Consider the following 15897-nt stretch of genomic DNA (forward strand, 5'->3'; position numbering starts at 1 on the left):
TGTTATGTTTTTTAGTAATATTTACATTTTCTCCAAAAAACATTATTTGATTTTTTTTAATTCTCTTCTTTTAAAAAAACCTCCCCCCTAAAGTGTTCACGTGGTTTATGGATGGTCCCTTTCTGATATTTCGAAAATCGGGCAATTCTTTTTCGAGATACAGCCTAATTTTTTTCTTCAAATCACAAATTTATACTAAAAAGTAGCTTTAGAAATGGTAAATTTTATCAAAAAATTGTTAAGTACTTTTCGATTGCGAATTTAATTTTCCTGCAAGAAATCATATCTCCTAAACCACCGTACGTTTTTTTAATACGTAAAAACCAGTAATTTTTTTCCGTGAACCTATTTTTCCTAAAAAGTCCCTAATTATAATCTACAACTTTGCTGAAGACACCAAATTGATCAGAAAATATCTTCTCAAAGAATTTCATACATTTACATACCCATTTTGTGTGACCAGCACACAAAATTGTGTGGAGACTTGTACGGAAAATTGAATGATTCAATGGAACAAAATTCCAACCAAATCAAAAAAATACATAGAAAAATCGTAGAGAACCACTCATCAGGTGAAAAAAATAGGTTTTATCAATTCAAAACTAAACAGAATCGTTTAAATTATTTTTAAACATAAAATTGACGTCATAATTAGGCTTATCGATGTTACACGTTCAAAAAATGCACATTCCAGGGTTTCAAACACTAATTTTAACGGAACGTGAAAAATGTTTAAATAACATTGAAAAGCTTAGGTTAAAATTAAAGAAAGTACTTGTTATGCTTCATATAATTTTGTTTTTCGATAGACTAAAAAGATTCTTCAACAATTTGAACATTACAATAAAAGATAATCTTTTATTTTTTTTATTTGCTCTTTTTAGTCAAGTTAGATTGTTCTTTACATGTTTGACATTATCTATCGAATAGAACTCATACTAATAATTTCCAAGATAAAAAAGCAAGCAAAATTCATTTTTAACTTGATACAACCAAGTTTGACTATTCTTATTTCTTTTTAAATTAAATCTTTACAAAAAATGGTAGATAACTTGTTAGTACAGGGAATGAAAATATGATTTATTTTTTAAAATTGTTAAAAAAGCTGATTAACTTTTTTGTGTTATTTTCAAGCAATAATTTATTTCACGGAAATTTGAAAATTTCGCGCTGTTTGCATAATGGTTGAAATTCACTAACCCTAATCATATTTTATTGTTTAAACCCCTTTTCAATTGACCCACACAAATATCTTAATAACGCTTATTCCAAGTGGTAAAAAACCATAAAAAACGACAAAAACTGCCTAAAGAAAAGGGACCTCTTTGATGGTATTACAAAGCAGCGGTGATAGCTAAAGAAACCCGAGAAAGGTACAATATAATCCGGCTACTTTCATCCCGTAGTACTACTGGTAACAGCTTTCCAGCTTACCATGCAAATGTAAATGCTTTTTGTTTTCACTCTATTACGAGCGTAGGTGTGGGTGGAACACGAGTGGGTGTTTGCATAAAAAAACAAGTCTAGTTAAAGCGGTGAGTTATTTACTGTGCCCAGGAAAGTTGTTTTTCGGCAACTTTTATAAGAGTAAAGATATACTCAAACATTGTGACCAGCTTGGGGATGGTATATGTACAAAAACAGCATTTAACGCAAGTGCAACGGAGCTCACTTCAAAAGTCAACAGATGGCGCCAAGTTCAAACGAATGCGCCTAACGTTATGCAACTTCCACTGCTTTAAGCAATCGATAATGTTCTGTGATCCTTCGATTCGTGTAGGTTTCATAAATATTTTCCAAATAGTTGCCATCAGGTGCTATCAGGAGATCAAAGAGTGGGAAAAACGCGCGGGAAATTTCCGTTTGGCTTCATCCGTCCTGCACGTGTGAACACAGAGGCTGATAATAATCTAGAGCAAACACTCACCTGTGGCGCATGAAGGACTTTGGCAGCGAGCGACTTTTGAGCTTCATCTCGAACTTCCGCTTGATAGACGCCGAACGGGGCCTCATCGAGTATGGTTTGCTGCTTCGGTTGGGTTCGATATCGAAAACGAGAAAAAAGAGTGAATGGAAAAAAAGAGATGAAAATAGATTACTGTCAGTGAGTGAGTGGATGGTATTGGGGAAAGGGAAACTCAACGGAAATACTCCGAAATCTAAGGATGGTGATTGTACACAGTATTGGCAAAATGATTGAGTGCTGCGATAATTTTTCCGGACAGATCCATTTTCAAACTGATATCCTGGAGCACAGACAAAAATGGCAAAAAATCCTAAAAGTAATAATTTACTTTTTGATAATTTACAATGTAAAGAACTCGTAATAGGTACAATAAAAACAAAAAAAAAATACAATAGATGGCGCTGTTGTTATAAATGCGCCTAATGTTATGCAATCTTTTTTGCTGCGCTTTTCATGGCATATTTGGGATTGATCGTAACCCATTGTTGAATTTTGGTTGAATTGAATGAAGTGATGTGTTGATCCTGGCATAATAGTTAAGTGAAGTATCGGAAAGCATTTTCAACCAATAAAATAAAATGCTGAAAATTTGTTTAAGAATGCAAGCATGAAATATAAAAAAAATCTAAAAGCCAATTTTAAGCAAAGCTTCTTAATTAAAATCATCAAAATTATTTAAACACATTCTAAAGCTTGTTGCAGCATTTCCTTTGTCATTACGGGTGAAGAGCAAAGAGAGAATTTCCGACCGCTGTTCTACACTCGTTCAATAGTGGAAGCTACTAATTTCGTTACCAATTGGATACCTGCAATAATGACCGACTTATCAGATTGCGAACGTGAACCGACCAACACACGTAACAATAATGAAAGTGAGCTTGGTCCAGCCAGTGATGGTCCCGGTTGGTGCTAGGGATTTGAAGGGTAATTTGCTGATTGATGAACATTTTAGTTACTTTTTTATTAGTGTTTTCATCACACTCTTTAATCATATTTTTTTTTCTAACAAACAAACATTTGTTTAATATTATTATTAATATTCAATAAATCGTCTTTCCTTACGGTTTCCAACTTAGGTCAAACTTGTGACGATATACTACTTTCTCATAGTAAGCAATCGATCACCGATTACCACATTTTTGCCATTTTGACAACTTTTGTCATTTTTGACGTTTGGTCGATTCGGTTTCATCTTTTTGACCATTTTGGTTGATTTAGTCATTTGGTCGATTTAGTCATTTGGTCGATTTAGTCATTTGGTCGTTTTGGCCATTTTGGTCGATTTGGCCATTTTAATTTTGTCATGTTGGATGATTTGGCCGTTTTGGTCGATTTAGTCATTTATGTCGTTTGGTCATTTGGTCATTTTTGTATTTTTGGCCATTTTGGTCCATTTTGTCGTTTTGGTCCATTTTGGTCGATTTGGTCATTTAGGTCGTTTGGCCATTTGACCATTTTTGACATTTGTTCGTTTTGACCGATTTGGTTGTTTTGGCCATTTTGGTCTTGTGGCAAGTCATTTTGGTCGACCATTTTGGTGATTTTGGTCATGTTGGTTGATTTGGCCATTTTGGTCGTTTGGTCACTTGGTCATTTTTGTATTTTTGGCCATTTTGGTTCATTTTGTCGTTTTGGCCATTTTGGTTGTTTTGGCCATTTTGGTCGTTTTGGTCATTTTGGCCATTTTAGTCGTTTTGGTCGTTTTGGCCGATTTGGTCATTTGGTTGTGTTGGCCATTTTGGTCAATTTGATTTGATTTGGTCATTTTAGCCTTTATGGAAAATTTGGTCATTTTGGTAGTTTTGGCCTTTTTGATCGATTGGTCATTTAGGTCGATTTAGTCAATCAGGTCGTTTGGCTGTTTATGTCATTTGGTCGTTTTGGCCGATTTGGTCATTTGGTCGTTTTGGCCGATTTGTTCATTTGGTTGTTTTGGCCATTTTGATCTCGTGGCAACTTTTGTCATGTTGACCATTTTGGTGATTTTGGTCATTTGGGTTGATTTGGTCTTATGGACAATTTGTTCATTTTGGTACACCCAGAACTGGGCATCGGCATACGAGAGGATAAAGAGCATGGTTCGGTAGTAAAATGGTACTGTGTGCGGACGGAGAGGATAAATCCCGAAATTACCGAGAGTACTTTACTCATGGGTTCATTTTCCAAAAAAGTTCATCTATCAAAAAAGTACCGGTACCGAGACTCGAACTCAAGACCTTCGGCTTATTGAACCGTGCCTTTGACGTATGGGCCACCATGGTTCGGTGACTAAGTGGCGGCCATTTGTCGATATAAGCCACTCAATAGGATGAACTGTTTCAATGAACGAATGAACACGCGAGAGGTCTTTACTCACGCAAAATAGTACTTTCCTCACGTTTCTTTTCGGGAGGACTATCCCCTCGGTCTTTAACTTTGGGTGTAGTTTTGCCTATTTTGGTTGTTTTGGCCATTTTAGTCGATTTGATCAAAATTGTCATTTTAGTTTTTTTTTGTGGTTTTGGCAATTTTGATAGATTTGGTCATTTCTGTCGTTTGGCCATTTGGTCATTTTGGTTGATTTGGTCATTTTTGTTTTGGCCATTTTAGTCGATTTGATCAAAATTGTCATTTTAGTAATTTTTTGTGGTTTTGGCAATTTTGATAGATTTGGTCATTTCTGTCGTTTGGCCATTTGGTCATTTTGGTTGATTTGGTCATTTTTGTTTTGGTATTTTAGTCGTTTTGGCCAATTTGGTCTATTTGGTAATTTTGGTCGTTTTGTTGGAACGAATAAGGAATTAAACGCAAACATAGAGCTTACGAACCGGAAGCGTAAACACTATCCGAAGAATTCCATATTTTCTACATCTATCGACAAATGCTGTGAGCATGTTTCTGATGTTCAACAACCAGCAAACTACCCTGCCAAATTGTTCCTCTTTATTACGGAAACAATACCCAAAATCCTCCCACCTGAACTCACCTTGCTTTCCTATCACGCCCATCGCTTCCAGAGCCAGTCTTCTCCACCGAAGCCGTCGACGCCGCCGCCACGGCCACAACTTCCCCCTTTCCCGACGACGCCACCACCGTCGTACCCGATCCCGAGCCACCACTTCCGTTGGATCCGTGCCTTCGATTGTTCGGACTTCGACTAACTTTGTAGTTGTTGCTGCTGTTGCTTTTCACGCTACTGTTGCTGCTTCCTCCGTTCCCGTCGCGGGATCTCCTGGAGGAAGTGGTCGAGTCCTGACGATTGTTGCTGCCGCCGGTCAGCTGCTGGGTCGGATCCCGCGTGATCGGCATCTCGTGCTCACCGAGGAACGTTATCGAGTTTGCCTTGGCCGAGGTCATTCCGTACAGATAGCGCGGTGTTCCGAGCACCGCCGGCAGATCCCGGTCGTGGATTTCGACGTTCTGCTGCTTGCGGAGCGGGGCGTGCCCGCTCGTGCCCCCGTAACTGTTGGCCTTGACGGGGACCATCGTGGCACCGCGGCTTCCACCGCTGATTACAATCACTTCACCTGAACCAGCACCACCTGCACTACTAACACCGGTAGGAACAATGTCACCAACCACGAGACTTCGTCTGTTCAAACAGTTCTCACTACCCGACTTTGTCAACTGGCCGTGGCCGACGACCGTCAGCGTTTGCGGCGTCGTGGCCGCGCCACAGTGTGGCCAAAAGTCACAGGAACTAGCGGTACAACTGAAAATATGGAATAAGGGGAAAAGCTTGGTTCAGATATTGAAGGAGGGGGCGGGGTCGAAGACTGTTGGGTGCGCGCGCGTCTTCAGTGTCTTTTTTTTTGGGTTTTTGGTACTAGCGTGAGTTGTGGTGGTAGTGGTAGCGGTGGGGGACCAATTTGCTTACTACAGGTTAGTGTGTGCGTCTACACAGCGAGTTAGTATAGTTTTTGTTTTGTTAAGTTTTTTTAGAACACTTTGGAATCACTTCATCGTTTGTTTTTAACAGGTCCATAAGATTAACAGGTTTTCGTTAACATCAGTATAACAAGTGCGTTTTGATTGTTTGATTTAGTAAAATCTACGTATTTTTAAGGTTATAAAAGTTGCTTCTTAATCGTACTAGTTGTTTAAATTCCTTGTTAGTAGTCTTGTTAGTTGTACGCTTAGGCTTTCCCGGCTTCACCGAATCGTTCCCGGGAGGGTTTTTTATTTGGGGTGAGAGAGACAGTGTGTTAAGGTTAAGGTGCGCAACACTACACTACTGTGTGACCTGTGTGCTTCCGGTTCTTGATCTCAATTTAGCTCGATTTTTTAGTAGTTTCGTTTTTTCTAGAAGAGTAGGAGATTTCAATACCTTCCAGAGGTGGGCGTTCCGGCCGGAGGTACCACCACCCCACGTCCTCCGGACTCTCTTTGCATTTGCTTGTTCTTGGCGGCGTACAGAAACTTCTTGACCAGTTCGGCCTCCTTGAAGGCTGCCGCTGCCGCGGGATCATCCGGCGTAGTCGTCGTCCGATCGTCGTACTCCGAGTCTGGCGTTCCAAGACTTCTCATTCCCGCGTACATCAAGTCCTTCTGGAAGCTACCGTGCTGTTGCGTTAGCTTGGTGGATCCAGGTACGGGTGAGCGATCCCTAGCAGTTCCTCCTCTGCTTCGTCCACTGTAACCCCCCATGATCGGCGATCGACTCATGGCGGCTTTTCGGCCCAGCTCCGAATACTGTTGTAGCTCGTGGTCGTACAACCGCGCCCCGTAACTTTGCGGACTAGTTCTGTTTCGCGACGACGAAGACTGGCTGTACTCGTTACTCGATGAGGTCCCCGTTGATCCGAACACGCGATCATGGCTATACGATCGACCTTCCGTCGCGACGTACGCTCGCTGCTTCTCCCGATCGTCCAGAATGTAGTTTTCGTCGAACGATTTGCTCTTGTCAAAGTCCGCGTACTCGTACACTCCGTAGTTGTTGTTGTCGAAGCTTTTGCTCGTCTTGTTGTCCACCACGTCGACCTGACCGGCGTGCATGGCGTGCGAGGCCGTCTCGCGTCGGAGTCGGTCCAGCGTGGAGTTTGGTGACACCCGGAACTTGGGCGGATTCCTCGCACCGCCAGGGTACGCCGGCCGCTCTTTAGGCACGTTGCCAAGCCGCACTACGACCTTGTGCGGCTGACCTGGTTGCTGTTGCTGGAGAAGTTGCCGGCTCGGGGAACGTTCCGACAGCTGCAGGGATCTACGGATTAGAGATAGGGTGGAAGATGGAAAAAAGAGAGGTGCTTAGTGCTTGGTGTGTGTGTGTGTTGTCCGGAAGATATTGGAAGAGTTGGCGCGATCTTTTTTTTATTTTCAGGTTAGGTTCAGGCTGGCCAAGCTGAGATGTGCAGGAAGGTTATACTACCACGGCGCGACGGCGCGTTCTAGGTTCTAAGTTCTACGGAGTAAGTGGAGTGTAGTGGTTTACGTTGCGGGTTGCGTTGCTTGAAGAACGTTAGCTTTACTCGACTAAAATTTTGAATTTTTGGTAGCCAGATTAATGAGGTGCTGATGGAATGGGGTGATGGGACAAACGGAAATTTTGAAGCGATGATGTTTCGGTCTGCACAAGTCTAATTCACAAGAAATCTTTATTTTATTTCAAAAGGGTTTTTTGTGCTGATTTAGTGCCCTGCAATATTTATTGGAAATCATTATACATAAACTTTTGTTGAAATGTAAAAAAATACTATAAATGCATGAATTTAAATATTCGTTTTCATTGCAAAAATACATGGGTAATTCTCTACCAACTCACACGAAATCGGGAAAAGTTGCCCCGACCCCTCTTCGATTTGCGTGAAACTTTGTCCTAAGGGGTAACTTTTGTCCCTGATCACGAATCCGAGGTCCATTTTTTGATATCTCGTGACGGAGGGGCGGTACGACCCCTTCCATTTTTGAACATGCGAAAAAAGAGGTGTTTTTCAATAATTTGCAGCCTGAAACGGTGATGAGATAGAAATTTGGTGTCAAAGGGACTTTTATGTAAAATTAGACGCCCGATTTGATGGCGTACTCAGAATTCCGAAAAAACGTATTTTTGATCGAAAAAAACACTAAAAAAGTTTTAAAAATTCTCCCATTTTCCGTTACTCGACTGCAAATTTTTTTGGAACATGTCATTTTATGGGAAATTTAATGTACTTTTCGAATCTACATTGACCCAGAAGGGTCATTTTTTCATTCAGAACAAAATTTTTCATTTTAAAATTTCGTGTTTTTTTCTAACTTTGCAGGGCTATTTTTTAGAGTGTAAAAATGTTTTACAAAGTTGTAGAGCAGACAATTACAAAAATTTTGATATATAGACATAAGGGGTTTGCTTATAAACATCACGAGTTATCGCGATTTTACGAAAAAAAAGTTTTGAAAAAGTTACTTTTTGCGTTTCTCTTTGTTTCGTCGTCCGTGTCTGTCGCGGATGACCATGAACGGCCATAATCGATGACGACCAACTTTTTCAAAACTTTTTTTCGTAAAATCGCGATAACGTGTGATGTTTATAAGCAAACCCCTTGTGTCTATATATCAACATTTTTATAATTGTCTGCTCTACAACTTTTTAGAACATTGTTACACTCTAAAAAATAACCCTGCAAAGTTAGAAAAAACACGAAATTTTAAAATGAAAAATTTTGTTCTAAATGAAAAAATGACCCTTCTGGGTCAATGTAGATTCGAAAAGAACATTAAATTTCCCATAAAATGACATGTTCCAAAAAAATTTGCAGTCGAGTAACGGAAAATGGGAGAATTTTTAAAACTTTAGTGTTTTTTTCGATCAAAAATACGTTTTTTCGGAATTCTGAGTACGCCATCAAATCGGGCGTCTAATTTTACATAAAAGTCCCTTTGACACCAAATTTCTATCTCATCACCGTTTCAGGCTGCAAATTATTGAAAAACACCTCTTTTTTCGCATGTTCAAAAATGGAAGGGGTCGTACCGCCCCTCCGTCACGAGTTATCAAAAAAACGGACCTCGGATTCGTGATCAGGGACAAAAGTTACCCCTTTGGACAAAGTTTCACGCAAATCGAAGAGGGGTCGGGGCAACTGCTGTGTGAGTTGGCGGAGAATTACCCACATCGCATTTATAGATGTGTTTTAATAGAATATTTCTATTTACAATTATTTATATAGATGTTATTCAAACTGTTTTTAGTGTGCTCGAATAAGTCAATTAAATCATATTGACGCTTGTCAATAATTCCATTCCATTCAGTAATTTTAAACGCAAACGAGGATTCAAGGGAAATGGAATCATGAAGGTGTGCTTGATTTTGTTTTGGTTAAAAAATTAAAACATTTCGAATATTAGTGTGGTAACTAAAACCACACGAAAATGTGATCGCACACACACGAGCGCGTGAAGCCAATTGTTATTTGTGTGCGTGCGGTTGCGTCCGTCACTGGTTGCTGTCGTCGCTTTCACATTCGTGCGTGCGTGCGTGCGTGTGCGAATTTCGATGCGCTGTGTTTCGGTCGGCCCTCTCTGTCTCTCTCTCTCTCACTTACACACACATAATGTCTGCCAAACAATGGTTGCTGCAAGAAAGAATTGGGTGGTAGGTGTGTTGACTTTGGTTATTGTTCTTGTTTCACGAGCTGTTTTTGAAAACATTTAGATTGTTTTTTTTTGTGGTTTCTGGTAAGACAAAAAGAATTTGAGAAAAAAGATTGCATTTGATTTTTTTTCGAGAATTTCGGGTGGTTAACTTTAGACATCGATTTGGGTCGGCATGAGCAATAGGCATATATGTGGGGGTAAATGCAGAATGCGAACACGAAATGCGCTTGTATGGATGAGAGAGAACAATCGAAACATGGGTTTTTGATGTATTGGTGACAACGACACTCAGATGGTTTCGGGAAGAAGCAAGCATCACACTAACACACATCTTAAATATACGATGAAACGGATCTTACCTCGATCTTCGAATTTTGTAATCTCCACCGACATTCCCTGGCCGTAGATTCGCTCCGGAACCTCCCCTCAGTTGACTCCTCCGGTAGGACGAGGTGTGAGCTTCGTCACCGCTGTAACTAGAGCTCGAAGTACTTCGGCTCATGCAAGCCTCGTCGTATCTTCGCTCCAGCGTGCTGCTTCTCGAGCCGGAACTTTGCCGTGAGACCAGCGATGACTGCGAGCTGTTGATTTCACCCTTGCCACGTGCGGTGGCCGCCTTCGAGGGTCGATCGTCCGGCGTTCGGGACCGCTTTTCCGGAGTCAGCGAGCGTTGTTTCTTCAGATTTCGCATGCTTTCGTAGTCGTCGTTGTCGTACAGCCGTTCCGGAGTGAGCGAGCGTTGCGGCTTCAGGGCGGCGTGAGCCGTTAACGTGTTGCCGGAACCGGATAGCTGTTGCTGAAGTTGTTGTTGCTGTTGACTGGAGCTGTACATGGCGGCCGCAGCTGCTCGGCCCTTCATTTGGTTCATGTACGAGGTGGTTGATTTGTAGCTGAGCGCCAGCGAGGAGGATTGGTCCTCGCTGACGTCCTCTTCGTCGTCGTCGTCTTCGACGCCGTCGTTGGAGTAATCTGGTGAAATATGGTAAGTGTTATAATTTTCGAAATTTTTGAAATATAAAATTTAAGAATTTTATTATTTTGGTATTTTAGTATTTTAGTATTTTAGTATTTTAGTATTTTAGTATTTTAGTATTTTAGTATTTTAGTATTTTATTATTTTAGTATTTTAGTATTTTAGTATTTTAGTATTTTAGTATTTTAGTATTTTAGTATTTTAGTATTTTAGTATTTTAGTATTTTAGTATTTTAGTATTTTAGTATTTTAGTATTTTAGTATTTTAGTATTTTAGTATTTTGGTATTTTAGTATTTTAGTATTTTAGTATTTTAGTATTTTAGTATTTTAGTATTTTAGTATTTGAGTATTTTAGTATTTTAGTATTTTAGTATTTTAGTATTTTAGTATTTTAGTATTTTAGTATTTTAGTATTTTAGTATTTTAGTATTTTAGTATTTTAGTATTTTATTATTTTAGTATTTAAGTATTTTTATATTTCTCAATTTTTTTGTTAATTTTAAATATTTTGCAAATTTCAAACTACTTACCCGATCTCGCTCCACTATCACAGGAGTTGAGCCGCGTGTTGCCCACCGAATCGGACCGGAAGCTGCTCCCGTACGTGGGCAGCCCGGGCGTCGAGTTGGCCTTGGTCGAAAACTGTGACCTCCGCGATCGGCCACCTCCTCCTCCCGCCCCACTGGAAGACATCATCGAGTCGAGCGATTTGTTCTTGTCGCCGAACCGCTTCAGAGGTTCGTACCCACCGGAGTTGGGCAGACCGGTGCCGGGGATTGACTTGGGGAAGATTGGTGAGGGGTCTTTCGGCTTTTCCTTTTTGGTCAGGTAGTTGGGCGAGTTGCCGGTGAGGGTGGCGAAGGTCGGCGATCGGTTCCGCCGGATGAAGGGTTGGTCCGTGGTTTTGGGCATGGCCGCTGAGCGGGACGATTCAAAGTCGAAACTTTTGGAAAAGTCCGAGTAGGATTGCTTTTGCGTTTGTTGTTGTTGTTGTTGCGGGGGGTTTTGGTGTTGGGAGGAAGATCCGGCTGCGTACCGTTGCCGGAGGTCGTACTCGAAGCTGCGCGAGAAGACCATTCCTTTGGGGTTGCGGTTCTCGTTGTCCACGACGGACAGGAAGATCCTGGTGCCAGGTTTGATATCGCTGAGGCGCGTCTTGTACTTGGAGTCTTGGAAGGCCGGTGGTGGTGACAGGATTGGGGTTACCGGAGGTGGTGAGTTGTCCGCCAGGTTCCGTTTGATTGGTAGACATTCCGGACGACCGCCCGGATGTTGCGGGTCGATCTTCAAGATGGTCACATTGTCCTGTCGTTGGATCTTCTGCAGTTGACTCCGTCGGGCTTCGTTACGGTTGATGAGATCTTCAAGTTTGGTTCCCCTGCCGTAGCGATTCTCGTCGTACTCGATGTACCTCCGGGAGACCTTTGGCCCACCGGACATCAACTCGGACTGGAGTGATTTGGCCCGGACGGCCGACCCTCGCTGCGGGCCGGGTCCTCCCGGGTATTGCGAAGGCTGGCTGACCTGCACCCAGCCCGATTTGTTGAGAAAGATTTCATTCTTTTTGAGATTTTCCCCAAACAGGTACGTCGGTTTGGGGTCGTTTGGATTTCGATAGTGCATCTCTTCGGCGCCCGATTTGTCTTTGTTCCTACTCGAGACCTTCGGGGATCTCCTCACATCATCCCCGGTGGTGGTGGTCGTAGTCGTCGCAGTGTCGTTGTCCGTCGCAGTCCGAAAGCTGGCGTCCGACGACGTTCCCAGATCGTGCTTCACGGGAATCTCCGGCAGCGGAAAGTCGAGCTCGAGTTCACCGGATTCATCGTTGGTAACTAATTTATCGGCTTCGGCATCACCATCGCCGACCTTAGCTTCAGGTTCAGTGGCATGGTTGTCTTGTTCCGCTGGCGGGGGATTATCCTTGCCGGAAGCTACGCTAGTGGCGGATGGGGACCGCGACGGGCAGGCACTTGCCGCTGGGGAGTTTTTCTCTTCGAGTCTGTGAATAAGAGAGAGAAAAATTGACCCGGTAAATAAAACTGGTGATTTACTTTTTTTATTTCAGCTTGTGGATTAATGGCCAGCTTTTAAATACATTAAATGGTTATTGGACTACTCTTGGGCCACCAAATTGGATTATCGGTGAGTGGACAGAGCATAAAGTGTAATGGATTTTGTTTAAATTGTTTCTTTAAAATGTTTTAACTGTAGGTTCCTCTTTTGATGTATTATTACTTAAAGACTGAAAAAGTTGCATTACATTGGAAAAATTGTAAAGATTCACAAATTTCTTTATGTAAAATTACACATTTTCCTGTAGTCTAGCAGCAACGGACATGTCCGTTACTGAAGTCACATCAGCTGTGGTGGCTCCAGCGAGGACGAGCGCATCTTTTCCAATCTTCAAAGAAACGGCAGCAGCAGCAGCAGCCAGCCAGTCCCACAGATGCAATCAGTTTTATTGGCAACTCATCGCAACGAGTGGCCAAGTCGGGAAATTAAAACGAACGAACCAAAGTTTTCCCAGCTCTTCAAACAGCTGTTGTATAGAGAGGGAGACAGAGATCAATCTCGGCTCGTGGAGCGGTTTTGATGAGATTCAGTCGTAGGTTCAGCGGGTTTCAGACGAAAGGACAGAACGGCGGAACGGTTTTGAGTTGATTAGATATTCTAAGTTATTAAAAGTTGCGGATTTAGTCCCCAAGCAGGGTAAAATGCCAATAGCTGGAGGACGTAGCGTTCATAAATCTTGTTTTTTTTTTCTTTCTGGGATTTTCTCGCTACTCAATTTCGCAAATTTGATCTGGAATCCACCAACTAAAGCATCATCGTTTTGGTTTCACCAAATTGCCAACAAAATTCCTCTCTCATTCCAAATGTTCAGCCGAAGTCGAGAATTTAATTTTGGCAGATGGAATCGTCAAATCGAGAAGATGTTATCATTTTGATTGTTTCTGCTTGAGATGACTAAAGTTTCTGAGTTTCTGGCAGTTTTAAGGGTTTTGTCCCCGCGGGGTGACCTCGAATGTTATCCTTGTTCATTCCAAAACAAAACCACAATTCACAGCTGTAAAAGGCTTCTTATAAGCTGATACTGAGGCGAAAATGGAGAAATCATTTGCATACTGAGATTTCGTTTTTATGCTATATTGTCGCATTGTTGTTTTGGGCTAAATTTACTTGACTGTGAATGAACTTGATTTTGTAAATTTTTATTCATCCCCTAAGCTACTATTTCTATAAGGATTTACAACACAATTTGACAATTTTTATAATCAAAATTATTTCAGAATTGGGTCCGTATGTTCAACAATGTTAGAATAAGAAGACAACAACTTCCTTGGTTGTTGTGTACCCTTAAGACGAGTTTTCTCCAAACAATAAAAAATATGTGCGACAATGCGTGCTTTACATTTCATAAGGGCACATAACTTTTGTAAACAAGAGTGTATCCCTCTCACACCTTATGTAAACTGTCATTTGAGTGAAAGGGATACACCCTTGTTTACAAAAGTTATGTGCCCATTTGAAATGTTAGGCTCCAATGCACAGTGGTCCAGATCGCAAAATTAAGTGGAAAATGGATATTCCGAAAAATGGTTAAGTTTTGGAGCTTTGGTGTCTTCAGAAGAGTTGTTGCAAATAAAAAGGGGCAACTTTTGGTTTGGTTGAAAATTAGGGTGGTTTACGATTAGGGTGATTTTGAAAATCTAACTTTACAGGAATATTTTTGGGATTTTTTTTGTCTTCTAGAAAGTTGTTGGGCTTGCCAATTCAAGCAACTTTGTCGAAGACACCACAATTTTATCTCGTAATCTTCGCCTTCTATGACCAAATTTATAGAAAGCATCTGAGCAAACCTTCAAAAATCAGTTTTTTGATCTACCCTCAAAATCAAGCCAAAGAATCGAAAAATCGATTTTTGGTCATTATTTGGTCATAAATCGACGCTGTCGTGCTATCATGTCGCAACCGCCATTTCGACGTTCCGAGAAAAACGCGTTTTAATGTTTGACCCTGAATAAACAAAAACTAGAGCACGCAATGTAAACAATAAAAAACACATTTTGTTTGGTTGACCATTCTGTGCATTGCCCCGAAGTTTGGTTGAATTTGGTTGCCGGAGTCCCGAGTTATAATTACAAATTTTAACGGTAAATTTTCAGGGAGTGACAAGATAGCACCACAAAATTGAAACTACTTTAATATAAAAAGTGACAAAAATCCGCGGAGCATTTTTGGTTTTTATTGAATATCTCTGGATTGAAAACGAATTTTAAGGATCTGTGAAGATCAAAAGATGAGGCATTGTGAGCTGCACAAAATTGCGTTCTTAACTCAATTTGGCCCAAAATGCTCGTACGGCGACGAAATGATAATTTTACATGGAAACCCAAAATATGACCAAAAATCGATTTTTCGATACTTTGGCTTAATTCTGAGGGCAGATTCAGATTCAGCGGGCAAAATTACATGGAAAAACATAAATTTGGACAATTTTCGAATTTCATTAGGGTGGTCCAATATGATTTTCGCTTGAAAATTAGACTTTTTCAAATGAAAATATATCGAGTTGAAAGAAAAACACTTCTGATTTTTTCAGCGTTTGTAGTCCTAGATCTCCTCTTTCAAATGCAACCTGGTGCTTAAAATTTGGCTTGCACCTTTTCGAGATACAGTGGACTCTCTCGTTGTCGATATTGAAGGGACCGTCGAGAACGGGAGTTATCAAATTATAGAACGAAAAATCAAAGCAATCTATTCGAAGGGACTGAAAAAAAATATTGACAGCTGGAGCAATATTGATATCGAGAAGATCGACAGCCAGAGAGTCCACTGTATATACGTTTTAAATTTGCATCATTTTTACCTTAAAATGGCTGTAACTTTTGACCCTTAAGTCCATATTGGCATGTCAACAAATAAAAATGTTCGTTTTTGAGAACTCTAAAAGTGCTCCGAATAACACTTTTCTTTAAAACTTAACTCTGAATTGCCACGTTCAAAAAACTGATTTTTGAAGGTTTGCTCAGATGCTTTCTCTAAATTTGAAGATTACGAGATAAAATTTTGGTGTCTTCGACAAAGTTGCTTGAATTGGCAAGCCCAACAACTTTTTAGAAGACAAAAAAATCCCAAAAATATTCCTGTAAAGTTATATTTTCAAAATCACCCTAATCGTGAACCACCCTAATTTTCAACCAAACCAAAAGTTGCTCCATTCCATTTGCAACAACTTTTCTGAAGACACCAAAGCTCCAAAACGTCACCATTTTTCGGAAAAAAACCATTTTCCACTTAATTTTGCGATCTGGACCACTGTGCAATGGATGGATTCATCGTGAATCTCACCATGGTATTGATTATTGGCTTTATAAAGCGATTCAACCACAGTTGGAGTA

General features: G+C 40.7%; 1 protein-coding gene across 4 annotated transcripts in view; it reads right to left on the reverse strand.

Annotated features, from left to right (window-relative positions):
- Positions 1-15897, reverse strand: part of LOC120412402 (uncharacterized) — a 446365-nt gene that overhangs the window by 92923 nt on the left and 337545 nt on the right. For 2 of the 4 annotated variants that reach the window (XM_039572863.2, XM_039572861.2), the window contains exons 6-11: positions 11026-12494; positions 9880-10489; positions 9469-9498; positions 6273-7148; positions 4932-5657; positions 1928-2029 (exon numbers count right to left, since the gene is read on the reverse strand). In XM_039572863.2, coding sequence (XP_039428797.1) covers positions 1928-2029; positions 4932-5657; positions 6273-7148; positions 9469-9498; positions 9880-10489; positions 11026-12494 — 3813 coding nt within the window. The remainder of the gene's footprint in view (positions 1-1927; positions 2030-4931; positions 5658-6272; positions 7149-9468; positions 9499-9879; positions 10490-11025; positions 12495-15897) is intronic. The other 2 variants (XM_039572862.2, XM_039572864.2) reach the window with 2 other exon arrangements.

The sequence above is a fragment of the Culex pipiens genome, chromosome 3, assembly GCF_016801865.2.
Source record: "Culex pipiens pallens isolate TS chromosome 3, TS_CPP_V2, whole genome shotgun sequence".
In the NCBI taxonomy this organism is placed as follows: domain Eukaryota; kingdom Metazoa; phylum Arthropoda; class Insecta; order Diptera; family Culicidae; genus Culex; species Culex pipiens.